This window comes from Coregonus clupeaformis, chromosome 17 (assembly GCF_020615455.1).
Source record: "Coregonus clupeaformis isolate EN_2021a chromosome 17, ASM2061545v1, whole genome shotgun sequence".
Classification (NCBI taxonomy): domain Eukaryota; kingdom Metazoa; phylum Chordata; class Actinopteri; order Salmoniformes; family Salmonidae; genus Coregonus; species Coregonus clupeaformis.
The window spans coordinates 73,301,964-73,327,807 of NC_059208.1; the positions used below are offsets into that span (position 1 = coordinate 73,301,964).

At 44.3% G+C, this 25,844-nt stretch overlaps 1 protein-coding gene across 4 annotated transcripts in view; it reads left to right on the forward strand.

Moving 5' to 3' along the window:
• The first annotated feature begins 10,695 nt into the window (after positions 1–10,695).
• The window catches only part of LOC121533763 (mitofusin-1), a 35,021-nt gene continuing 19,872 nt past the window's right edge, over positions 10,696–25,844 (forward strand). For 2 of the 4 annotated variants that reach the window (XM_041839980.2, XM_041839983.2), the window contains exons 1-7: positions 10,696–10,877; positions 11,791–11,927; positions 12,067–12,202; positions 16,410–16,572; positions 17,532–17,656; positions 19,443–19,551; positions 21,820–21,927. In XM_041839980.2, coding sequence (XP_041695914.1) covers positions 11,807–11,927; positions 12,067–12,202; positions 16,410–16,572; positions 17,532–17,656; positions 19,443–19,551; positions 21,820–21,927 — 762 coding nt within the window. In that variant the 5' untranslated portion in view covers positions 10,696–10,877; positions 11,791–11,806. The remainder of the gene's footprint in view (positions 10,878–11,790; positions 11,928–12,066; positions 12,203–16,409; positions 16,573–17,531; positions 17,657–19,442; positions 19,552–21,819; positions 21,928–25,844) is intronic. The other 2 variants (XM_041839981.2, XM_041839982.2) reach the window with 2 other exon arrangements.

Genomic DNA, 25,844 nt, shown 5'->3' on the forward strand with positions numbered 1-25,844 from the left:
TCTTCTGGGGCAACACGTTATGACAGAAGATAAGTTGCATGTATCTAACTATGGTTGCCTACCAAATGTCGGAAGTTATAAGCAGAAAGTTGTCTAAATAAGGGGTGAAAGTAGCCAGTAGGCTATATTATGGTCCAGTACTGAGTATCAGGAAAATGATTTATTACGGAATTATGGTGGATCGAACTGCGGCAGGTAGCCTACTTTTTAAGTGATTTGTTTGACAATCAGATGAAAACATAATCACGCAACACCCATGATATGCAAAACTGAGCCTGCGCCGACTGCTAAAAACAATAGTAACCGGGATAAGATTTTTACATGCCACAATATCCCGTCTAAGATCAGCATATCCAAGGCATCTTATCCGGGTTTCTCATAACCGGGATACAAGTTATTGGGGTTATTGTAAACAGGATATTATGTTTATATGTGTCAACTCAAAAACAGAATACTTGAGTATCCCGAATAACGGGATACTGGTGTGCATGTAAACATGGTCATTGCTAGACATAATGCAGATCTAGCGCTCACTTTCGGCTGCCTAGGCTAGTTCAAAATTAAGGTGAAAATATAAAAGGTGCTACACAACGGATATATTTATATTTATACATTCTAATTTCCAGTGGTGTAAAGTACTTAAGTAAAAATACTTTAATGTACTACTTAAGTAGTTCTTTGGGGTATCGGTACTTTACTATTTATATTTTTGACAACTTTTACTTTTACTCCACTACATTCCTTGAGAAAATAATGTACTTTTTACTCCTTACATTTTCCCTGACACCCAAAAGTACTAGTTACATTTTGAATGCTTAGCAGTGTCACACCCTGATCTGTTTCACCCGTCTTTGTGATTGTCTCCACCCCCCTCCAGGTTGCCCATCTTCCCCATTATCCCCAGTGTATTTATACTTGTGTCTCTCTGTGTGTTCGTGCCGTGAAGGGAGGGGTTTCTTCTTTGTCTGAAAGCAATGGCTAGCTAGTATGCTAACTATTCTAGCTAACTAATGTTGATAATCACAAGTTTACTGGAGAACTGAGACCAAGTAGAGACTTTGGACAGGGTGGATATGGTATAATAAAGGCAGTTTATTCAGAGGTAAAGATATCTGGAATCGCGTGCACGGACTCGTTCGTCAAACTCTTAGGGAGCTATCTGAAGAGAGCCCCGAAACATTGTGTGCAGACATTTTATGCAATAAATGAAGTAGGTTGAATCTAGTAGTTCTGATCTTCTGATTGGTCCTGATGAGTTGGGCGAGGTCCTCTCCAGGCTAGTGTCACTGTTGCATTGGCTCTGAGTCGGGTTCTCTGTCTTCAAATGTTCAGCCTAAAAGAGGGGATTTTGTGTGTGTGTGTGTTAACAGTAATGATGTGTGTGTGTGTGTGTGTGTTTGTGTGTGTGTCAAGGCAGAACTCGTGAGTTGGAAGAACTGAGAGGCCTATGGCGTGGGTGTTGTCCTTGGCCACCTGCTGACAAGGCTGACAAGATAGGACCCTTTTGTCCATTGTTATTGGATAGGAACAGAACTTATAACCAGCTCCTGACCTAAATAGATCTTAGCACAACATTTTACTCAACATATCATATTCCATATTCACTATAACAAATATATTTACTACGACACTAACTGGCTGAATAAGTTGACGACGGACTCGCTCAAGCTGTCGGGACTAACCCACAACGTTAGACACGGACACGAACGATCTGCTTGGCGTGTTGACACACTGGTGGTTTGTTGTGGCCGAGTATTGGTGCTAAACCGTGCTGTTGGAGTCCGGCATGCTAGCTGGCTGTGGCGTCTTATGACTAGGTGCCCTGGACGATTTTCACGGAAGAATACTGTACCTAGTTAGCTAGCTGAATAAACTAAGTTAGTCTATTCCTAGAAAACATTGAACCGCTGTAGTTTACAACAATTATAGTTTCTGAGGTGGAAGTTGGGAGAGTTATATTTGGGTGTTGTGGTGAGGGAGGCCCCGCTCTCTCCTTTCCCAGATGTTTAGTTCATTTCATTCCGATCTCCTTTGCATTATTGTAGCCATTTTCTGCAGCCTGTCAACTCTGCCTCTGTCTATCCCTGTTCTCTCCTCTCCGCACAGGCTATACAAATGCCTCACACCGCGTGGCTGCTGCCTCTCTAACCTGGTGGTCCCTGCACGCACCACCCACGTGGAGTTCCAGGTCTCAGGCAGTCTCTGGAACTGCCGTTCTGCTGCCAACAAGGCAGAGTTCATCTCAGCCTATGCTACCCTCCAGTCCCTCGACTTCTTGGCGCTGATGGAAACATGGATTACCACTGAAAACACTGCTACTCCTACTGCTCTCTCCTCGTCTGACCATGTGTTCTCGCATACTCCGAGAGCATCTGGTCAGCGGGGTGGTGGCACAGGAATCCTCATCTCTCTCAAATGGACATTCTCTATTTTTGCCCTGACCCATCTGTCTATCTCCTCATTTGAATTCCATGCTGTCACAGTCACTAGCCCATTTAAGCTTAATATCCTTGTCATCTATCGCCCTCCAGGTTCCCTTGGAGAGTTCATCAATGAGCTTGATGCCTTGATAAGTTCCTTTCCTGAGGATGGCTCACCCCTCACAGTTCTGGGGGACCTCCCTACGTCTACCTTTGACTCATTTCTCTCTGCCTCCTTCTTTCCACTCCTCTCCTCTTTTGACCTCACCCTCTCACCATCCCCCCTACTCACAAGGCAGGCAATACGCTTGACCTCATCTTTACTAGATGCTGTTCTTCTACTAATCTCACTGCAACTCCCCTCCATGTCTCCGACCACTACTTTGTATCCTTTTCTCTCTCGCTCTCTTCCAACACTACTCACTCTGCCCCTACTCAGATGGTAATGCGCCGTCGCAACCTTCGCTCTCTCTCTCCAACTACTCTCTCTTTCATCCTATCATCTCTTCCCTCTGCTCAAACCTTCTCCCTCCAATCTCCCTTTCTGCATCCTTTGACTCTCTATGTCCCCTATCCTTCCGGCCGGCTCGGTCCTCCCCTCCAGCTCCGTGGCTTGATGACTCATTGCGAGCTCACAGAACAGCGCTCCGGGCAGCTTCTAACCCTAGGAAGCTCTTTGCCACCTTCTCCTCCCTGCTGAATCCTCCCCCCCCCCCCTCCTCCCTCTCTGTGGATGACTTCGTCAACCATTTTGAAAAGAAGGTTGACAACATCCGATCCTCGTTTGTTAAGTCAAATGACACTGCTGGTCCTGCTCACACTGCCCTACCCTATGCTTTGACTTCTTTCTCCCCTCTCTCTCCAGATAAAATCTTGCGACTTGTGATGGCCGGCCGCCCAACAACCTGCCCGCTTGACCCTATCCCCTCCTCTCTTCTCCAGACCATCTCCGGTGACCTTCTCCCTTACCTCACCTCGCTGATCAACTCATCCTTGACCGCTGGCTATGTCCCTTCCATCTTCAAGAGAGCGAGAGTTGCACCCCTTCTCAAAAAACCAACACTCGATCCCTCTGATGTCAACAACTACAGACCAGTATCCATTCTTTCTTTTCTCTCCAAAACTATTGAGCGTGCCGTCTTTAGCCAAATCTCTTGCTATCTCTCTCAGAATTACCTTCTTGATCCAAACCAGTCAGGTTTCAAGACTGGTCATTCAACTGAGACTGCTCTTCTCTGTGTCACGGAGGCTCTCCGCACTGCTAAAGCTAACTATCTCTCCTCTGCTCTGCTCTTGTCCTTCTAGAGCTGTCTGCTGCCTTTGACACTGTGAACCATCAGATCCTCCTCTCCACCCTCTCCGAGCTGGGCATCTCCGGCGCGGCTCACTCTTGGATTGCGTCCTACCTGACCGGTCGCTCCTACCAAGTGGCGTGGCGAGAAGCTGTCTCCGCACCACGTGCTCTCACCACTGGTGTCCCCCAGGGCTCAGTTCTAGGCCCTCTCCTATTCTCGCTATACACCAAGTCACTTGGCTCTGTCATATCCTCACATGGCCTCTCCTATCATTGCTACGCAGACGACACACAACTAATCTTCTCCTTTCCCCCTTCTGATAACCAGGTGGCGAATCGCATCTCTGCATGTCTGGCAGACATATCAGTATGGATGACGGATCACCACCTCAAGCTGAACCTTGGCAAGACGGAGCTGCTCTTCCTCCTGGGGAAGGACTGCCCGTTCCATGATCTCGCCATCACGGTTGACAACTCCGTTGTGTCCTCCTCCCAGAGTGTGAAGAGCCTTGGCGTGACCCTGGACAACACCCTGTCGTTCTCCGCTAACATCAAGGCGGTGACCCGATCCTGTAGGTTCATGCTCTACAACATTCGGAGAGTACGACCCTGCCTTACACAGGAAGCGGCACAGGTCCTAATCCAGGCACTTGTCATCTCCCGTCTGGATTACTGCAACTCGCTGTTGGCTGGGCTCCCTGCCTGTGCCATTAAACCCCTACATCTCATCCAGAATGCCAGAGCCCGTCTGGTGTTCAACCTTCCCAAGTTCTCTCACGTCACCCCGCTCCTCCGCACGCTACACTGGCTTCCAGTTGAAGCGCGCATCTACTACAAGACCATGGTGCTTGCCTACGGAGCTGTGAGGGGAACGGCACCTCCGTACCTTCAGGCTCTGATCAGTCCCTACACCCAAACGAGGGCATTGCGTTCATCCACCTCTGGCCTGATGGCTCCCCTACCTCTGCTGAAGCACAGTCCCACTCAGCCCAGTCAAAACTGTTCGCTGCTCTGGCACCCCAATGATGGAACAAGCTCCCTCACGACGCCAGGACAGCGGAGTCACTCACCACCTTCCGGAGACATTTGAAACCACACCTCTTTAAGGAACACCTGGGATAGAATAAAGTAATCCTTCTAACCCCCCCCTTACCCCCCCCCCAAATTTTTTTTTTTTAATAATAATAATAATAAAAATAATTGTAAAGTGGTTATCCCACTGGCTATAAGGTGAATGCACCAATTTGTAAGTCGCTCTGGATAAGAGCGTCTGCTAAATGACGTAAATGTAATGTAAATGTGTTCTCTGTTTGTCTGTTGCCAGTTCGTTTTGTTTCGTCAAGCCTACCAGCGGTTTTCCCCTTGCTCCTGTCTTTCTCAAGTTACTGTTTTCCCGGTTTTGACCATTCTGCCTGCCCTGACCGTGAGCCTGCCTGCCGTTCTGTACCTTGTCACACCACCCTGGATTATTGACCTCTGCCTGCCCTGAACCTGAGACTGCCTGCCGTTCTGTGCCTTTTGGACTCTGATCTGGATTACTGACCTCTGCCTGAAGTTGACCTGTCATTTGCTTGCCCCCTATTTTTGTAATAAACTTTTGTTACTTCGACACTGTCTGCATCTGGGTCTTCTCCTGAAACGTGATAGTACGAACTGGCCATGACTGACCCAGCAGACTCAGACCAGCTCTGCAATGCCGTATCCTCCCAAGGAGCCACCATTGGAAGGCACAAGGAGTTGCTTCGTGGTCTCATGGAAGGGTTCCAGACCATGGCCGAACGCCATGACCCAGCGTTTAACACATTGATGGAGCAATTCCGCGGGTTGTCTGTTAGGCAGCAAACCACGATGGTAACCTCCCAGCCCCTCAGTAACCCGGCTGTTAGCAGCACGGCCTCCCCCGCCACCCCGGTTTCCCGAGAACCCCGCTTACCTCCCCCGGAACACTTCGCTGGAGAGTCGGGCATTTCTCGCTCAGTGTTCGCTCATCATCGAGCTGCAGCCCTCCTCCTTGCCCTCTGACTGCTCTAAGATAGCGTACCTCATCACGCTGATGTCCGGGAGGGCTCTCATCTGGGCTACGACAGTGTGGGAACAACAGTCGGCCATATGCTTCAGTCTGGAGGAGTTCATGCAGGAGGTAAAGAAGGTTTTTCGATGCTCCAATGCCTGGAACCCGGAAGCGCTGTTGAGAGCTTTATGGACGCTACCCTGGCGTCCGAGCTGGGCATGCCCACTCAGCCCCTCTCCATTCCCATGGACGTTAGAGCGCTGGACGGGTGCTCTATAGGCCGGGTCAACCACAATACCACCCCCATCAACCTACGAGTATATGGGAACCACAGCGAGACGATCCAAATCTTGCTAATTAAGTGTCCTCAGGTTCCCGTGGTATTGGGTTTCTCTTGGCTCCAGCGACACAACCCCTTTATTGACTGTTCTACTGGTGCCATCATGGGCTGGAGCCCGTTCTGCCACGCTCATTGCCTGAAGTCAGCGCACCCTGCCCCGGGATGTCTTCCTGGGGGCTCGGAAGTTGCCTCGGACCTCTCCGCCATTCCTGCGGAGTACCAGGACCTCCAGGAGGTGTTCAGTAAGGCCTGGGCCACTTTGCTTCCACCGCACCGACCCTACGGCTGCGGAATCGACCTTCTCCCAGTCACCACTCCGCCCCGGGGTCGACTGTACTCGCTGTCAGGTCCGGAGACCAAGGCTATGGAGACCTATATTGAAGACTCCCTAGCTGCCGAGTTCATCCGTACTTCTGCCTCTCCCGCCGGCGCATGGTTCTTCTTTGTGGAGAAGAAGGACAAAACCCTGTGCCCGTGCATCGACTACTGGGGCCTCAACGACATCACGGTGAAGAACCGCTACCCGCTACCACTCATCTCCTCTGCCTTCGAGCCGCTCCAGGGGGTCAACGTGTTCTCCAAGCTGGACCTAAGGAACACCTACCATCTGGTGCGGATACGGTAGGGGGACGAGTGGAAGACTGCCTTCAACACAGCCAGCGGTCACTACGAGTATCTGGTCATGCCATTTGGCCTTATCAATGCTCCAGCTGTGTTCCAGGCTCTGGTTAATGATGTTCTCCGCGACATGTTGAACCGGTTCATCTTCGTCTACCTCGACGACATCCTCGTCTTCTCCTGCTCCGCCCAAGAACACGTGCTCCACGTCCGACAGGCCCTCCAATGCCTTCTGGACTACCAGCTTTTTGTGAAAGCGGAGAAATGCAAATTCCATCGGTCCATCATCCCCTTCCTGGGCTACATCATCGCTGCAGGGAATGTACAGATGGATCCCGGGAAGGTGAGATTGGCCCCAGCATAGTGCAGCTGCAACGTTTCCTGGGATTCACCAACTTTAATCGCCACTTTATCCAGGGTTACAGCACCCTGGCTTCCCCCCTGTCTGCACTCACCTCTCCCAAGTTTCCGTTCACACGGTCCCCAGCTGGACATCCTGGATCCAGGCCTCATTGCTGAGTTTCAACGCCGGCACCCCGGTCAACCAGGTATGCGCCCAGGTAGGACGCCAGGTGGCACCCCTAAAGGGGGAGTGGGGGGGGTACTGTCACACCCTGATCTGTTTCACCTGTCTCTGTGATTGTCTCCACCCCCCTCCAGGTGTCGCCCGATTCTGCCTGCCTGCCGTTCTGTACATTTTTACATTTTAGTCATTTAGCAGACGCTCTTATCCAGAGCGACTTACAGTTAGTGAGTGCATACATTTTCATACTGGCCCCCCTTGGGAAACGAACCCACAACCCTGGCATTGCCAGTGCCATGCTCTACCAACTGAGTTACCCTGGATTATTGACCTCTGCTTGCCCTGAGACTGCCTGCTGTTCTGTACCTTTTGGACTCTGATCTGGATTACTGACCTCTGCCTGTCCTTGACCTGTCGTTTGCCTGCTCCCTGTTTTTGTAATAAGCTTTTGTATCTGGGTCTTCTCCTGAAACGTGATAAGCAGGACAGGTAAATTGTCTAATTCACACACTTATCAAGAGAACATCCCCAGTCATCCCTACTGCCTCTGATCTGGAAGATTCAATAAACACAAATGCTTCAGTTGTAAATGATGTCTGAGTGTTGAAGTGTACCCCTGGGTGTCCGTAAATTTTGATACTTAAGTATATTTTAGCGATTACATTTACTTTTGATACTTAAGTACATTTAAAACCAACTACTTTTAGACTTTTACTCAAGTAGTATTTCACTGGGTGACTTTCACTTTTACTTGAGTCATTTTCTTTTAAGGTATCTTTAATTTTACTCAAGTATGACAATTGGGTACTTTTTCCACCACTGAGTGTTTCACAGTATTACTTATCCACCAGTGTTGTGATTGGCTGTGATATTGGCCTATTCATTTCTGCCGCAGGACTGGCATCTGTTTTGACTTTGTGGCTGTGTTATTTAGTGGAAATAGCTCTGTCATTTCCAGGTTGCATAACATTTCAGTTTATGTGAGATAACAAGCACTGAATATAGTAGGGAATCATTGTACCTTCTAAATCGCTGTGAAATATTTTTTTGTATTACAAAAAATATCGCTTTTACAGATGTTTAAAGCTGGTGAACCAAAAGTAAAAGGCTCAAGCTTGAGTCTCCCCCATGTTATGGGAAATGGGATGCGGGGGAATGGGGAGATTTGCTGTTGCAATTCACCTAGTGTAGCACCTTTAATATGGGTACATTCACGCCTTTAGTAGTCTTGAAACATACTTCTATAAGCATTGTCAAAAGTCAAGGTGCAGACTTTTGTTTGTGTGTTGAGAGAGCGCTACAGCTATTGGCTGAGTCACGTGAGCGAGAGGAGCGAGAGCAGCACGCGCGCACGTCGAGACAACTTTTTTTTTACCAGTTGTAGGTTGCCTATTTAGATATCCATTATGGAGGCACCTATTTCCAAACCTTTTTTCGTAGAACATATTAATACGCTAGAACTGATGCACATCAAGAAATAATGGAGGCAAAGCACTGGACAACGACTTTGGGCGCACTAGAGCGCAGTACATACATTCGCTTGTAGGTGGTTTAAACTGCATTCTAATGTTGACTTTGCTTAAAGAAAAGGGTATCAAGCGAAGTGTTTTATGCATGATCAGTTCTTGGGTCTCGGGTATGTAGCTCGGGGGCTGCTCGAATGAACATTTGAAATGGAAGTTATGGAATTCCCTCGAGTGGTTCTTTTTATGGGGAAAAGTCTTCAATGAAACTGACATTAAATGTGGAGAGTGATACATTTGCTTCTGTTGGCCATCAAGTAGCCTATTAATTTATATGCCATTGTAGGCTACCATTTAATACAATAAATATGTTGAAATGACGATATCACTGTAGCCTACCTGGAGCTGGCAAACCAATTTAATAAATAGCCTATAACTTCAATATATTGTTGTTGTAGCCTTATATTATTATGCAATTATTAATGGACATGTTTAGTTAAATAAATTGGAAGTTATCAAACCTCTTTCGCAATTGCCGATCAGTTGTTAGAACGCATAAGATTGACGGTAACAGTAGTCAGATTAGGCTACAGGTCAATTTGATTTAAAAAAACAAAGAAACACTGGCTGTTGTTGACAAGCATATTCAGTTCATATACATATTATTAATAATGACCAAATCCTCAGTAGCCTATTGGGAAACACAAGCACTTCTTACACCTAAATCGCCTCGCTATTTAATAAATTCGTCTGTTAATTTGAACTAAGCAAACTGCTAAATCGTTCAGTTCACATATTAATAAGCCATTTAGCAGACGCTTTTATCCAAAGCGATTTACAGTCATGCGTGCAAAATGTTTTGTGTATGGCTGGTCCCGGGGATCGAACCCACTACCTTGGCGTTACAAGCGCCGTGCTCTACCAGCTGAGCTACAGAGGATCACATCTTGTCTAGACTACTGTAGACTATCTGAAATGCGATGTAGACCTATCAGGGGCTATAGACTACCTGCTTTTATCTAAGCAAACCATGGCAAAATTGAATTACAATCATAAACCCAGATTTTAGTCTGTAGCCTATGCCTATTGAAATGAAAAATTAATCTCTCAAATGGGCCATTTATAACGGTTTGTAGTCTTAACATCTGACACATAACAGCACAATTGCCAGAAAATTGCCTAACATTAGTTTTTTTTTATGTTCGTCCAAGTGTTTCTTCCTCAGAGATTTGGAGATCCTCTGTCCAACTTTCATCACTCAAACTCTCCTGACGGATTTATCTATAGTTATGCACGTGTGCAAATGGGATGTATTTACAATTATAAACCTGGTTGGAGCCCTGCATGCTGATTGGCTGAAAGCCATAGTATATCAGATCATGTACCACGGGTATGACCCCAAAATTGTTTTGACTCTTCTAATTACGTTGGTAACCAGTTTATAATAGCAATAAGGTACCCCGGGGGTTTGAGGTATATGGCCAATATAGCACGGCTAACGGCTGTATCCAGTCACTCCCTGTTGCTCATGCTTAAGCCTTCGCCGTGGTATATTGGCCATATACCATACCCCTTGTGCATTATTGTTTAATCATAGCAGTCAAATGAGTTAAATCGACATCCATTGATGGAAAATGATTTGGCAAGTTTAATAAGGGCGAATGATATTTTCTCTTGCGACATATTCAAATACCTTTATTACATCATGTCATAGCTTGCAATAATTATTATTTTGAGGGAAACGGAATTTTGCTTCTAACGTCGTTACAAGTACGATATTCCTTCTTAATTGGGTCAATAAGGTTATGGAAAAAGGGTTTATTGTATAAATATGGCAACTCCTCTCTTGCTGTGAATAGTTTTTTTGGCCTATTTTTTCAGTCCTTTTGGGTGGGTTTTGAGCGATCATTGGGCTAGAAATTTGAATCAGACCTGGCAACCCTGGAAGAGGGGGACACCAAGGGGTTGTCAACATTTTTTGGCCATTGATTGGATGTCTCATGGTCAGACGACAACTCGTTGACCGATAGCCCCGCCCCTTTGTCCTAACCGCTAGGAGCTGCTGCTGGGACAGAATAACAGATGAAAGGTTAGCTAGAGACCTGTATTAGTAACTTTACCAAATATTGACTATTCATTGTCAGCAAGAGGATTTACCCCTGTCTGTGGTATGAAAAGGTAGCTTTGGCCATCTCGCCTGAAGTTGTGGTAAGGGGAATTCAAAGGACTAACATCATTATTCATGAAGATAGCTAGCTACGTTACAGTAGATAGCTGACACGAGGGCATGATACGCGTTACAAAACACATGCATTTCAATAATGCGAAGTAACACACGACGTTGCTAGTTAGCAAGTAATGTGATATAACAAATAACATAGTTTATGTAAAGATATGCTAATCTTGGGTGGTTTGCTTCCGCTAATGACTTGCTAGCTAGTTAGCTAACGGTGCAACTATCTAGTATAGCTAGCTAACTAGCTAGTTAGATATTGTATGACACATGTCAACAAACATCTTTAGCTGAAAGTGGCTAGCTAGCTAAAGATGTTTGTTGACATGTGTAATAATACAATATCTGTCTTGTCAGTGTACGATTACTCGTGCTTTAGCTAGTGGGTAATGTTTGTCAACTGATGGGATTTTTTGTAGCCAACCACAGTGTTTTTTTATTTGCTAGCCAGACAAGTACAGTAGCTAGTCAACTGTTTCATACATAAGTTTATTGCTTTCATAACACAACACTAGTTGCACGTTTTTGTGGGAAGCAAGCAAGTTTTCTCCACGTGCATGTAATGAATAGTCACAGGTATACGACTCATGAAGGCTGACATTTTAATTATTATAGCTATTTTGAAGTTGTGTTGCTGTCTACATTTCAGTTAGCAAGGTGTGTGTTTCTGTGGAAAGTAATGATAATATGCTCTTTCTAAGTATCTAGCATTTGTCCTGGTTAAGGCACATACTCGGGCACTAGGGCTATTGAATATGTCAAGTAACAGACATGTCCATATTGGGGATAAGGACAACTTATAGTGTATAGGTCTATATGAGGTTCCATTTGATAGTGCACAAAGTATGACAAACATTCCACCTTTGTAATTTGCGTACTTTCTTCAAGATCAGAAAGCTGAAGCATGGATTCGGCTCAGGGAAACTTCTCTCCACTCAAACGCTTTGTAGTGGCCAAAAAGAAGATCTGTGATGTGTTTGAGCAACTGCTGGAGTATGTGAAGGAAGGCTCATTGTTTGTAGAAGGTGAGTGTGTATAGTAAATCAGGTGTGTTGGCAACATTTCAATGCCAAAGTAGGCTAAGTAATAAAATGTGGAAGTGCTTTTTCTTATGTCGTGAGTACACTGTTCTCTTCTCACTTTTCCTTGTTGTGTGATTGTCAGAAACGTGTCAGAATGAAGCCTTGGAGAACATTGCAAGTCATAACCAACAGGAGCAGATTCAGGCGTATGCTGGCAAACTGCAAACTATCAAAGATGTGCTGGCACGCAGACACATGAAGGTGGCCTTCTTTGGCAGGTAAATAAGTGTAGTCGAATGCATTTTGATTTCTCCACCGTTTTGCATATGCTTAGTTTGAGTGTAGTGTACACAGTACACAAAGTTGGGATCCTTAACTTTAAGAAAAATCCGTTGTTTTTCCCCCCACTTAATTAAAATCACAGTTCAGTTATCACAAAACATATTATTTTACGTGTTATAGCTGATAGGCTATAAAGGCCTGGGGAAGTTGTGTAATTCAAATAAAACCAGATAGGAAGAGGCAAACATTAGGCTACTTGGTGAATTTGCAAGACAAGACATTGCGAGATGCAGATTACTAAAACATATGAGCACGTTTCTGCCTTCTTCTGCCTCTCTCCCTCTTGCTGGCCTGCCTGCTAATGATGCAAGTGTGTGTTCAGTCTTCGGTCTGTTGTGTGTAGAATATCCTAGCCTATTCATGGCACCGATGTCTTCGGGCCAGTCTTGCGAGCACAGGGTAGCCTACTTAGTTTTTGCCTCATAAAATTACAGTAGACTACTGGTAGCCTGTATCGATTAAGTTTTTTCAGACATAATGAAATGTGGCCCCTTGAAAGCGCCTCAGCAATGGTATGTTTGTTTGTCTGTCTGTTGGGGTAGGCTACACTACAGTTTTTTTAATGCGAACACGAAACCTTCTCTGGTGATATTAACAGATATTAAAGTCCATCAATAGACAACCAGAACTGTCAATCAAATAATTTCAAGCTGCTGCGCCCAGCCTGCTGCCTGCGCGCAGACCACTCTCTCCCAAAAAAGTACCAAAACATTGAGTAGAAATATAACACATCTAGCTACCATACCATAAAAAACGGCATAAAAACAACACAGCAGCAGATCAGTCAGCAACGTTTATTGTTACAGAAGATTTACGCTGGAGCAGAATTCTACTGTACAGACCTCAATTGTTGCTAACGACATGTTACTGTAGCTGCATTCTATGTCTGTAAAGGGTGGTAGTAGATATAACTTCATTGCCCGGCCTTAGCGGTCATACATATGTAATCAACCATTATTCGGCATTGTAAATTGACGTGGATTTTTTTGGGCCATTTTAAACTTTAAGCAAAATTATCCATTTGTCAAATCCCGAGTACACAGCTTAGAGGCTAGAAAAGAAATGTGGCTAGATAGCGCACAGCCGCAGATGAGCAGAGATCAATGCATCATGACATCGAGTTTTGCTTTTATTGATCAGTTAAGATTATTCTTATTACACCATGGATACAAAGCACTGTATTGTACTGTAGTAGATGCTTATTTCCCACGCTTTCAGCATTGCTAATTGAGGATGATGAAGAAAGTGTGATGTGCAACTTAGCTTTCAGTTTCCTTTTTATTGCTGGTTCATTGAAGCACACTTTAGGCACGGCCGGCCCGCTCATTAGGCAGGATTAGGCGGCAGATTGACGAGGGCGGCATTTCCTGAGCTAAACTGACTAAGACGTACCTCCAACAACACATAAAACCTCACATAATTCTGTCCAAAAACCATGACAATGTCTCTCAACCAGTGGCATAAGGGCTTTTTAGGTGAGCGCTTTGATAAGCAGTACCCACTTTGTCAAAGGCAGGGGCACAAAATATTTTGCTTGTCCGTTCCCAGCGTGCCTCTCCAGGGTGCTGTTGGGGAGACGCGTCTCTGCAGCACTCCACCAACGTTCCGTCAAAAATATCATCTAACATAAATCATGTAGCAGATATAGGATATAGTAGAAAGAGTATGTGGCCTTTTCTGTAGCCTACAGGCTGGAGATAAAATGTATGACAATGTAATGAAAGGGACACTATTTACATCATGCAGGTTTCTCCGATCAAATAGCCTAACCCAAATGGCGCTCAATCAAAGAAAAAATGAGCTGTCATGTTAACAAACAACATATCCTAAAAACAGGACAGGTCAAAGTAAAATGGACAATATGGAATGGACAATCACAACTGTTGTCCAGGAGTTTCACCTCATTGTCATGATTTACATTTTAGTCATTTAGCAGACGCTCTTATCCAGAGCGACTTACAGTTAGTGAATACATATTATTTTTTATTTTTTTTATACTGGCCCCCCGTGGGAATCAAACCCACAACCCTGGCGTTGCAAACGCCATGCTCTATCAACTGAGCTACATTCCCTCCCCTACCCTGCCGGCCATTCGCTCCCCTACCCTGGACGACGCTGGGCCAATTGTGCGCCGCCCATGAGTCTCCCGGTCACGGCCGGCTGCGACAGAGCCTGGATTCGAACCAGGATCTCTAGTGGCACAGTTAGCACTGCGATGCAGTGCCTTAGACCACTGCGCCACTCAGGAGTGATCAGTGGTTTCAAGTTTGATTCCGTCAGTTTTTGACAAGCTGATCATAGCTAAATATAAAAGACTTTTGCATTTCCCGCTGTGTAAACACGTTGCAAATAGGCTTGCGATAACTCCTGATAAAGTTGGGTAGTTGATATTCAGAGCTTAAATAGCCAAATTGATTAGTCACAAGAATCAGGACTGATAAAGCCAATGCAATGGCCTGTTTTACAAATGGTTGGCCTACCACATGGATGGGTATTCATAAAATTCCATTGCAGGCAACCCTGTAGGCTACAGCCCAGTATGCACGAGCCGACGCCTTTTGGACGTATTTTTTTGGTCCTGTCCAGACGCTGTTTTTTGGTGTTTTACAAATGGTAGGCTTACCACATAAATGGGCATTCATAAAATTCAATTTCAGGCAACACTGTAGGCTACACCTCAGTAAGCACGGACCGATGCCCGACGCCTTTTGGATGTCTTTTTTTGGTGTAGTTCCAGACCGGCCTTGATTTACACATCCACAGACATTGGTTTTTGGTCTGGTCCGGACCAAATCTGAACCAAACATATTTAACATTTTTATTTAACTAGGCAAGTCAGTTAAGAACAAATTCTTATTTACAATGACGGCCTACCCTGGCCAAACCCGGACGACGCTGGGCCAATTGTGCGACATCTATATTTGGTGTGGTCCAGACCTGCCTTGATTTCAATGTCCACGGACATAGATTTTTGGTCCGGTCCATCATAGATGTCTATGTTTGGTTCAGATTTTTTTCCGGTCAGGACCAGCCTTGATTTGGCCCAAACATAGACGTCTATAAATTACTTATTTTCAACTTTCATTCAGAACCAAAAATGAGCCTGATTTCAACATCTGAAAAATACATATTTTCAACATACGAAAAATACCTTTTCACCTTTCTTTCTTTTTTTTTTTTCTTTTTTTGTCATTTAGCAGACGCTCTTATCCAGAGCGACTTACAGGAGCAATTAGGGTTAAGTACCTTGCTCAAGGGCACATCGACAGATTTTTCACCTAGTCGGCTCGGGGATTAGAACCAGCGACCTTTCGGTTACTGGCACAACGCTCTTAACCACTAAGCTACCTGCCGCCCTAAATTGAACCAAACTTCAATGTCTGGAAAATATGTATTTTAGATATCTTTTCAACGTCATTTTGCTTACTGGGACTATTGTAGTTTTGCGAGGGGTGTCATTTTCGGGTCTCGCCAATGGTGGCAGAATGGCAAGGACCGGCCCTGACTTTAGGGATGGGCGGTATCCAGATGTTCATACCGTCACACCGGGGTATACGGTATTACCGGAAGTGCACACAAGGGGTGCTATTTTTTTGGGGTGACGCACAAAACAATTTTATGCTGTCTCTGCTGTAACCAAGAAGCTTTCTCTTGAGATCTTGCCACTTAGCTATTTGACACGTCTTAGATTTCTTATAGATATACTTAACTCATAGTTATAAGCAGTGGCGTAGTACGCACCTCCACAGCCCCTGCGTGGCAGGAGTGTCCCCAATCCCCCAAAAAAGTACTTTCTTTTTTATGGTATTGAAAATAATACCGTCTGTATTTCGAAATACCCCGGTATACGGTATATTGCCCAAGCCTAGCACACCTGCATTGAAACGGCTCCACTCCCACAGATAAAATCTTACAAAACCAATCCTCTTTTTGAAAAGTCTCAACCTTTGTGTATACATACAAACTAGCTATTGGACATGATTCATCGTTACATAACTGCCTATTCATTATCCAGTAAATCACATCTGGCCAACATTTCTGTAATAATTCATTCCTGACTTTGATTAGAGGTTCTTTGAGATTGTATGTATGAGGTAAAATAATAGTAGTTAGACTTCCTCTTACATGATCTTCTGTGCCTAGGACGAGTAATGGGAAGAGTACAGTGGTTAATGCCATGCTGAGGGACCGGGTGCTGCCCAGTGGCATGGGTCACACCACCAACTGCTTCCTGAGTGTGGAGGGCACGGACGCGGACCACGCCTACCTCAAGACCGAGGGCTCAGAGGAGGAGAAGAGCATCAAGGTAAGTTCACTGGAGATGATGTGGATATACTGGCATAGGCCTAGATGCATGGAAGATTAGGCTAGCTCTTATTACCACTCATTCAGTGGGCAAAACATCCTCAGTGAGGTTGGAAATGGGTTACTTGAAGATTAACTCGTTTTACCACTCATAAAGTGTATCCTCACAGTCACGTTTTGTTTTGATTTGATTTCTGACTCTAAGCAATTAATCATTAAACAAATTTAGTCTAGATAAGGTTAAAGCAATCAGGACAGGCACAGGTAAACAGTAAACGTTAACTAATGGATATTTTTATAAGTATCGAGTGGTAGTCCACGCTTGAAGACGTAACTTTCTACTACATTGGAAAAATATTTAAAAAACTATGGATTTCAACACCCAACCAAAACCCTGCAGTAACACAGGACAAACATAGGTACAAGGAAAGCATTAAAGAATGGACATTATAGTGACTCGATGTAGTGGCAGTACACTTTTCTGGGCGCATCACGCTTGAACCCTGTATGGAAGCTATCCATAATACAGAGATCTAAGCTAAAGCTACCCTCAGCCTAAACCTATTAGCCATGATATAGTCCACTGTCTATTGGAAAATGCTGTAGAGACCTTTAGAACCATTGTAAGAAAAATTTAGAAAGAAATCAGCATTGATACTTTTCCTCCAGTTGATTGTAACACTCAAACAAATGAAATGTTTACACATCTGCGTCCAGGGGACCAGAGCATTAGCATTTGTAGAATTTGTGTTATCGAACAGTATTTTTTTAATGGAAAGAGATGCCTCTCCTTCACGTGCAGTATTTTTTTATTTAATAGCACCTCTACTCTGGTTGTTTGAGAAAAAATAACTATATTTGATTCTGCCATTGAACATTACATACAAATTGTCAGGCAAGCAAAGTTTGAGATTGATTGAAATCCAGTAAATGATACTGTGACTTCTTCTCTCTTTCTAGACTGTGAACCAGCTGGGTCACGCACTACACATGGACGAGAGTCTGGACGCAGGCTGCCTGGTCCGAGTCTTTTGGCCCAAGACCAAGTGTGCCCTGCTCAGAGACGACCTGGTCCTCGTAGACAGGTACGGCAACGGAATGCTGCCAATGACCCCACAACTTCCCGAGGTCCCCAACCTCCCGAGTGGCGCAGTGGTCTAAGGCACTGCATCGCAGTGCTAGCTGTGCCACTAGAGATCCTGGTTCGAATCCAGGCTCTGTCGTAGCCGGCCGCGACCGGGAGACCCATGGGGCGGCGCGCAATTGGCCCAGCGTTGTCCAGGGTAGGGGAGGGAATGGCTGGCAGGGATGTAGTTCAGTTGGTAGAGCATGGCGTTTGCAACGCCAGGGTTGTGGATTTGATTCCCCCGGGGGGCCAGTATGGAAAAAAAAAAAAATAAATAAAGTGTATGCACTCACTAACTGTAAGTCGCTCTGGATAAGAGCGTCTGCTAAATGACTAAAATGTAAATGTAAACTTGACCTCCATTTACACCGCTGGTCCTAAGAGTAGGGCCCTATAAAATCAGCGATGTGGAGGACACGGACGGAATCACAGAATCCAGACATTAAAATGGAATTCAACAATATTCTAAAATGTATTGAACTTGGTAGGGAATCAACTAAATGTATTGAAAATTAATTCATTTTTCCAAGTTTATCTTAAGACATGAACAGAATGCATAAGTGATTCGTATTTCCTGCAACTTTCTGAAGAGGCAACGAGAATTGATATGAATATTATTTGCATCAATCTAGTAGTTATTTCTATATCTACCATCCCGTGTGCTACAAAAGCTAAATTTTCTATTGGTGCCACTTGTTAAATCCACTTCAATCAGTGTAGATGAAGGGGAGGAGACAGGTTAAAGGATAATTTTCAAGCCTTAAGACAATTGAGACATGGATTGTGTGAGTGTGCCTTTCAGAGGGTGAATTGGCAAGACAAAATATTAAAGTTCCTTTGAATGGCGTATGGCAGTATGTTTGTGTCAAAAACTGCAACGCTGCTGGGTTTTTCATGCTCAACAGTTTCCCGTGTGTATCAAGAATGGTCCACCACCAAAAGGACATCCAGCCTACTTGACACAACTGTGGAAAGCATTGGAGTCAACATGGGCCAGTATCCCTGTGGAACGCTTTCGACACCTTGTAGAGTACATACCCCGATGAATTGAGGCTAAAGGGGGGCTGTGCAACTCAATTTTTGGTATGCTCAGTGTATACAGGGTCAGTGCCAATACCATATTTATAATGTGCAGGGATACTGGAGTGGTAGGGGTAGATATGTATAGGTCCTTCCATTCCTGAGGGGGAATAGGTGATGTCGCGGCTTCTTCACGACTGTTTGCGTAAGTGTGGACCATTTTAAGTCCTTAGTGATTTGGACACCGAAGAACTTGAAGCTCTCGACCCGCTCCACTGTAGCCCTGTCGATGTGGACGGGGGCGTGCTCACCCCTCCATTTCCTGTAGTCCACGATCAGCTCCCTGGTCTTACTGACGTTGATAGGCTATATAGCTAGATATGGCTTTATAGCTACATATATGCTAGATATTGTATGTATTTGTTATTCAAATAAACACTGATGAACTGTGTATGTGATCACCTATCAACTGAACAGCGATAGAAGACTGAAGAAGTGAACCCACATGAATCTGTTTTGCTTTCCTGTATATGAGGATTGCAATTGTAACTATGCCATACGGTATGATCTGAACTATTGCTAAGTAGCCTAACTAGAATAGCCATCAACCACCAGTGTCCCAAGTCCCATGGGAAGGATTGACCATCACTAAGCAGAGGTTGACTAAACTGTATTACTAGAAGTTATGAACTTGACTTTCTAACCCCATCCTCCATCTTCTTTAGCCCTGGGACAGATGTCACCACGCAGCTGGACAGCTGGATCGACAAGTTCTGCCTGGATGCCGATGTCTTCGTGCTGGTTGCAAACTCCGAATCAACTCTCATGAACACGGTAAGAGTGCTCACAAGCTGACCAATCCCCATGGGATCTAGACAGATCTGACCAATCCCGATGGGATCTTGACAGAGCTGACAAATCACGTGGGTTTAGATAGATTTGATCAATGCGTCCATCTGAAACATTGACAAACGTGTTAAGTAGCAGAGCTTCCAAGAGCACATATAGCTCTGTGTGCTTAGTTTGGGATATGAGTTTCTCATTCCCCAATTTGTTTTCATGGATTCCTTTGAGATATTTTTCAACCACAAACAAGTTAGTCTTTCTGGAGAAAGGAAATACAAAATGATTTGATTTGGTCATGTTCACAAATCTGTATTTTTGTTGTATTTTACCCCCTTTTTTCTTTCGATCTTGTCTCATCGCTGCAACTCCCCAACGTGCTCGGGAGAGGCGAAGGTGGAGTCATGCGTCCTCCGAAACATGACCTGCCTAACCGTGCTCCTTAACACCCGCCAGCTTAACCCGGAAGCCAGCCGCACCAAAACATCCCCACAGCATGATGCTGCCACCACCATGCTTCACCGTAGTGATGGTGCCAGGTTTCCTCCAGATGTGATGCTTGTCATTCAGGTCAAAGAGTTCAATATTGGTTTAATCAGAACAGAGAATCTTGTTTCTCATGGTCTGAGTCCTTTAAGTGCCTTTTGGCAAACTTCAAGCAGGCTGTCATGTGCCTTTTACTGAGGAGCGGCTTCCGTCTGGCCACTCTACCATAAAGGCCTGATTGGTGGAGTGCTGCAGAGATGGTTGTCCTTCTGGAAGGTTCTCCCATCTCCACAGAGGAACTCTGGAGCTCATTCAGAGTGACCATCGGGTTCTTGGTCACCTCCCTGACCAAGGCCCTTCTCCCCCGATTGCTCAGGGCGGCCAGCGCTAGGAAGAGTCTAGGTGGTTCCAAACTTCTTCCATTTAATAATGATGGAGGCCACTGTGTTCTTGGAGACCTTCAATGCTGCAGAAATGTTTTTGGTACCCTTCTCCAGACCTGTGCCTCGACACAATCCTGTCTCGGGGCTCTACGGACAATTCCTTCGACCTCATGGCTTGGTTTTTGCTCTGACATGCACTGTCAACTATGGGACCTTATATAGACAGATGTGTGCCTTTCCAAATCATGTCCAATCAATTGAATTTACCACAGGTGGACTCTTCCAATCCAGTTGTAGAAGCATCTCAAGGATGATCAATGGAAAAAGGATGCATCTGAGCTTAATTTTGAGTGTCATAGCAAAGGGTCTGAATACTTATGTAAATAAGGTATTTCTGTTTTTTATTTTTAATACATTTGCAAGCATTTCGAAAAACCTGTTTTCGCTTTGCCATTTTGGGGTACTGTATGTAAATTGATGAGGAAAAAAATAATTTAATCAATTTTAGAATAAGGCTGTAATGTAACAAAATGTGGAACAAATCAAGGGGTCTGAATACTTTCCGAATACACTATGTGTTCTATGAAGCAACAAATTAGCAAAATTGTTATTTGACGCAACTAGAAGGAATTATCAACATATGTCAACAATGCGTTCAAGAAAAGCTGTACATATTAAGCAGGTTGTGTAAGAATGATGCCTCCTTAATCTAATTGTATTTCACTTTAACTAAGAGTGAGAATTGGTATGTGAACTGACAGACACTAAAGGAAGTGTTTTCTTGTGAGGAAGAAGAGGTTGTTTTCTTTCCAACGCTTGTTATAGTCAACAGTGCTAGGATACGGCCGGCTCCATTTTGGTCCAGCACTCAGGACCAGCTGTGTTTGTCTGCCGAGGCATTCACGGTATGTCAGGGCACATAGTCAATCACTGAGCTCGCTCGTTATCTGTGCCAAATCTCTTCAAGGGAAAGGCCCTGTTTCCCCTCCGCTCACTATTGGACTATGCACCCTAGGATACTCAGCCTCTGTTTAATTAAATCATAGAACCCTATATAGTTTAAGTATTCTACAAAGTACATTAGATTAGCATTATTTGACTGATAATACTATGCGCTTGGACAAACACATAATTTCTCATTCAAGTGAATAAGTACTTGTTCTGGCTAAGTTTAGTTCTGAATGAAACTCAACTATTTGATAAACAACAGACAATACGTCTTTCAATGAATGGAGCCCTTCTCTAGCTAATTAGCCGATGACCCATCTTTGTGACACTTGACAAATGCCCTTGACACATCTCCTTCCCGTATAGACTGAGTGAGTGTGTGTACTGCATGTTCGTTGGTGCACTAACTATTTCTGACCGTGCATTTTTGTGTGTCCTCCAGGAGAAGCATTTCTTCCACAAGGTGAACGAGAAACTCTCCAAACCTAACATCTTCATCCTCAACAACCGCTGGGACGCCTCGGCCAACGAGCCAGAGTACATGGAGGATGTGAGTGTCTTACCAAGAATAACAGGGCATTAATCGATTTTTAGAAAGTTCAGAATAGTAGAATTAGCCACTGATGCTGAAATAGGGTTGGGCAGTATCAAGATTTCCATACCTTCATACTGTTCCTGTACCATACCGGGGTATATGGTGTTACTGGCAGTGCAGACAAGGGGACGCTATTTCTTTTTTTTTTAAGAAATACATGTGTACAGTCGTGGTCAAAAGTTTTGAGAATGACACAAGTATTGGTCTTCACAAAGTTCGCTGCTTCAGTGTTATGATATGTTTTTGTCAGATGTTACTATGGTATACTGAAGTATAATTACAAGCATTCCATAAGTGTCAAAGGCTTTTATTGACAATTACATGAAGTTTATGCAAAGAGTCAATATTTGCAGTGTTGACCCTTCTTTTTCAAGACCTCTGCAATCTGCCCTGGCATGCTGTCAATTAACTTCTGGGCCACATCCTGACTGATGGCAGCCCATTCTTGCATAATCAATGCTTGGAGTTTGTCAGAATTTGTGGGTTTTTGTTTGTCCACCCGCCTCTTGAGGATCGACCACAAGTTCTCAATGGGATTAAGGTCTGGGGAGTTTCTTGGCCATGGACCCAAAATGTTGATATTTTGTTCCCCGAGCCACTTAGTTATCACTTTTGCTTAATGGCAAGGTGCTCCATCATGCTGGAAAAGGCATTGGTCGTCACCAAACTGTTCTTGGATGGTTGAAGAAGTTGCTCTCGGAGGATGTGTTGGTACCATTCTTAATTGATGGCTGTGTTCTTAGGCAAAATTGTGAGTGAGCCCACTCCCTTGGCTGAGAAGCAACCCCACACATGAATGGTCTCAGGATGCTTTACTGTTGGCATGACACAGGACTGATGGTAGCGCTCACCTCGTCTTCTCCGGACAAGGTGTTTTCCGGATGCCCCAAACAATCGGAAAGGAGATTCATCAGAGAAAATGACTTTACCCCAGTCCTCAGCAGTCCAATCCCTGTACCTTTTGCAGAATATCAGTCTGTCCCTTATGTTTTTCCTGGAGAGAAGTGGCTTCTTTGCTGCCCTTCTTGACAACAGGCCATCCTCCAAAAGTCTTCGCCTCACTGTGCGTGCAGATGCACTCACACCTGCCTGCTGCCATTCCTGAGCAAGCTCTGCACTGGTGGTGCCCCGATCCCGCAGCTGAATCAACTTTAGGAGACGGTCCTGGCGCTTGCTGGACTTTCTTGGGCGACCTGATGTCTTGCAATGATGACGGCACGTGGTTCCTTGCAGGTAACCATGGTTAACAGAGGAAGAACAATGATTTCAAGCACCACCCTCCTTTTAAAGCTTCCAGTCTGTTATTCTAACTCAATCAGCATGACAGAGTGATCTCCAGCCTTGTCCTCGTCAACACTCTCACCTGTGTTAACGAGAGAATCACTGACATGATGGCAGCTGGTCCTTTTGTGGTAGGGCTGAAATGCAGTGGAAATATTTTTGGGGGATTAAGTTCATTTTCATGGCAAAGAGGGACTTTGCAATTAATTGCAATTCATCTGATCACTCTTCATGACATTCTGGAGTATATGCAAATTGCCATCATCAAAACTGAGGCAGCAAACTTTGTGAAAATTAGTATTTGTGTCATTCTCAAAACTTTTGACCACGACTGTATATATAGTTTTGATGTCTTCACTATTATTCTACAATATAGAAAATAGTACAAATAAAGAAAAACCTTTGAATGAGTAGGTGTGTCCAAACCTTTGACTGGTACTGTATATATACAGTTGAAGTCGGAAGTTTACATACACCTTAGCCAAATACATTTAAACTCAGTTTTTCACAATTCCTGACATTTAATCCTAGTAAAAATTAGGATCACCACTTTATTTTAAGAATGTGCAATGTCAGAATAAAAGTAGAGAGAATTATTTATTTCAGCTTTTATTTATTTCATCACATTCCCAGTGGGTCAGAAGTTTACATACACTCAGCAAGCAACATCTTAACACATCAATCAGGAAGCTAAAGCTTGGTCGCAAATGGGTCTTCCAAATGGACAATGACCCCAAGCATACTTCCAAAGTTGTGGCAAAATGGCTTAAGGACAACAAAGCCAAGGTTTTGGAGTGCCCATCAAAGCTCTGACCTCAATCCTTTAGAAAATTTGTGGGCAGAACTGAAAAAGCGTGTGCGAGCAAGGAGGCCTACAAACCTGATTCAGTTACACCAGCTCTGTCAGGAGGAATGGGCCAAAATTCACCCAACTTATTGTGGGAAGCTTGTGGAAGGCTACCCGAAACGTTTGACCCAAGTTAAACAATTTAAAGGCAATGCTACCAAATACTAATTGAGTGTATGTAAACTTCTGACCCACTGGGAATGTGATGAAAGAAATAAAAGCTGAAATAAATCATTCTCTCTACTGTTATTCTGACATTTCACATTCTTAAAATAAAGTGGTGATCCTAACTGACCTAAAACAGGGAATTTTTACTAGGATTAAATGTCAGGAATTGTGAAACTTAGATGTATTTGGCTAAGGTGTATGTAAACTTCCAACTTCAACTGTATTTCAAAATACCCTGGTACCGTATACCAGTGGCTGTCTGTGCCGTTTAAGATGAGGGAGGATGGTAATTGTTTTGATGAACATGGCTTATTTCTATTACAGCATATTGAATGACTGTCATTCATATTCCATTCACCCAGCTCAATGTAACGTCGATAGGTTTAGGCGACTACATGATACTCAAATTTACCCTGTACCCATCATGAGGTTGCTACAACCTAGCCTATGAATAAAAGTTTACAACATACGTGCACAGGTCGAAATAATTTTGAGTAATCAAGGTGACAGACAGTGACACATTCAATACCACCTTGCCCACTCTTGCCTGCATCTAGCTGATCTATGGTGTAATCATTAGTCTAACAGTCGCAAACAAGTTTCTATTGGGCAAATTCAGGTATGATTATCCCCGTTCCATTTGCTTCCGTTTCAGAAACGTTTTTCAACAGAATCGGCACAAGGAATACACCCGATCACACGCAAACACAGTTCACTTTCATAGCAGCCGCATACAAACAGCTCGTTTTATATATAGCTAATTCCTTCTCGCATCTATCTACGCTCTCGCCTCGCACCTTTTCCTTTTAATTGTGGACTTCAGTGCACAACACATATCATGACCGCTAACCGCTACACACAGCCTACATTGTTATCACGTCATGGTCAACATACAGTTTATTTGAACAGTGAGAGACAGAATAACAACAAAAAAATCCAGCAAAACGCTTGTCAAAAATGTTATAAATTGATTTGCATTTTAATGAGGGAAATAAGTATTTGACCCCTCTGCAAAACATGACTTAGTACTTGGTGGCAAAACCTTTGTTGGCAATCACAGAGGTCAGATGTTTATTGTAGTTGGCCACCAGGTTTGTACACATCTCAGGAGGGATTTTGTTCCACTCCTCTTTGCAGATTTTCTCCAAGTCATTAAGGTTTCGAGGCTGACGTTTGGCAAGTCAAACCTTCAGCTCCCTCCACAGATTTTCTATGGGATTAAGGTCTGGAGACTGGCTAGGCCACTCCAGGACCTTAATGTGCTTCTTCTTGAGCCACTCCTTTGTTGCCTTGGCCGTGTGTTTTGGGTCATTGTCATGCTGGAATACCCATCCACGACCCATTTTCAATGCTCTGGCTGAGGGAAGGAGGTTCTCACCCAAGATTTGACGGTACATGGCCCCGTCCATCGTCCCTTTGATGCGGTGAAGTTGTCCTGTCCCCTTAGCAGAAAAACACCCCCAAAGCATTATGTTTCCACCTCCATGTTTGACAGTGGGGATGGTGTTCTTGGAGTCATAGGCAGCATTCCTCCTCCTCCAAACACGGCGAGTTGAGTTGATGCCAAAGAGCTCGA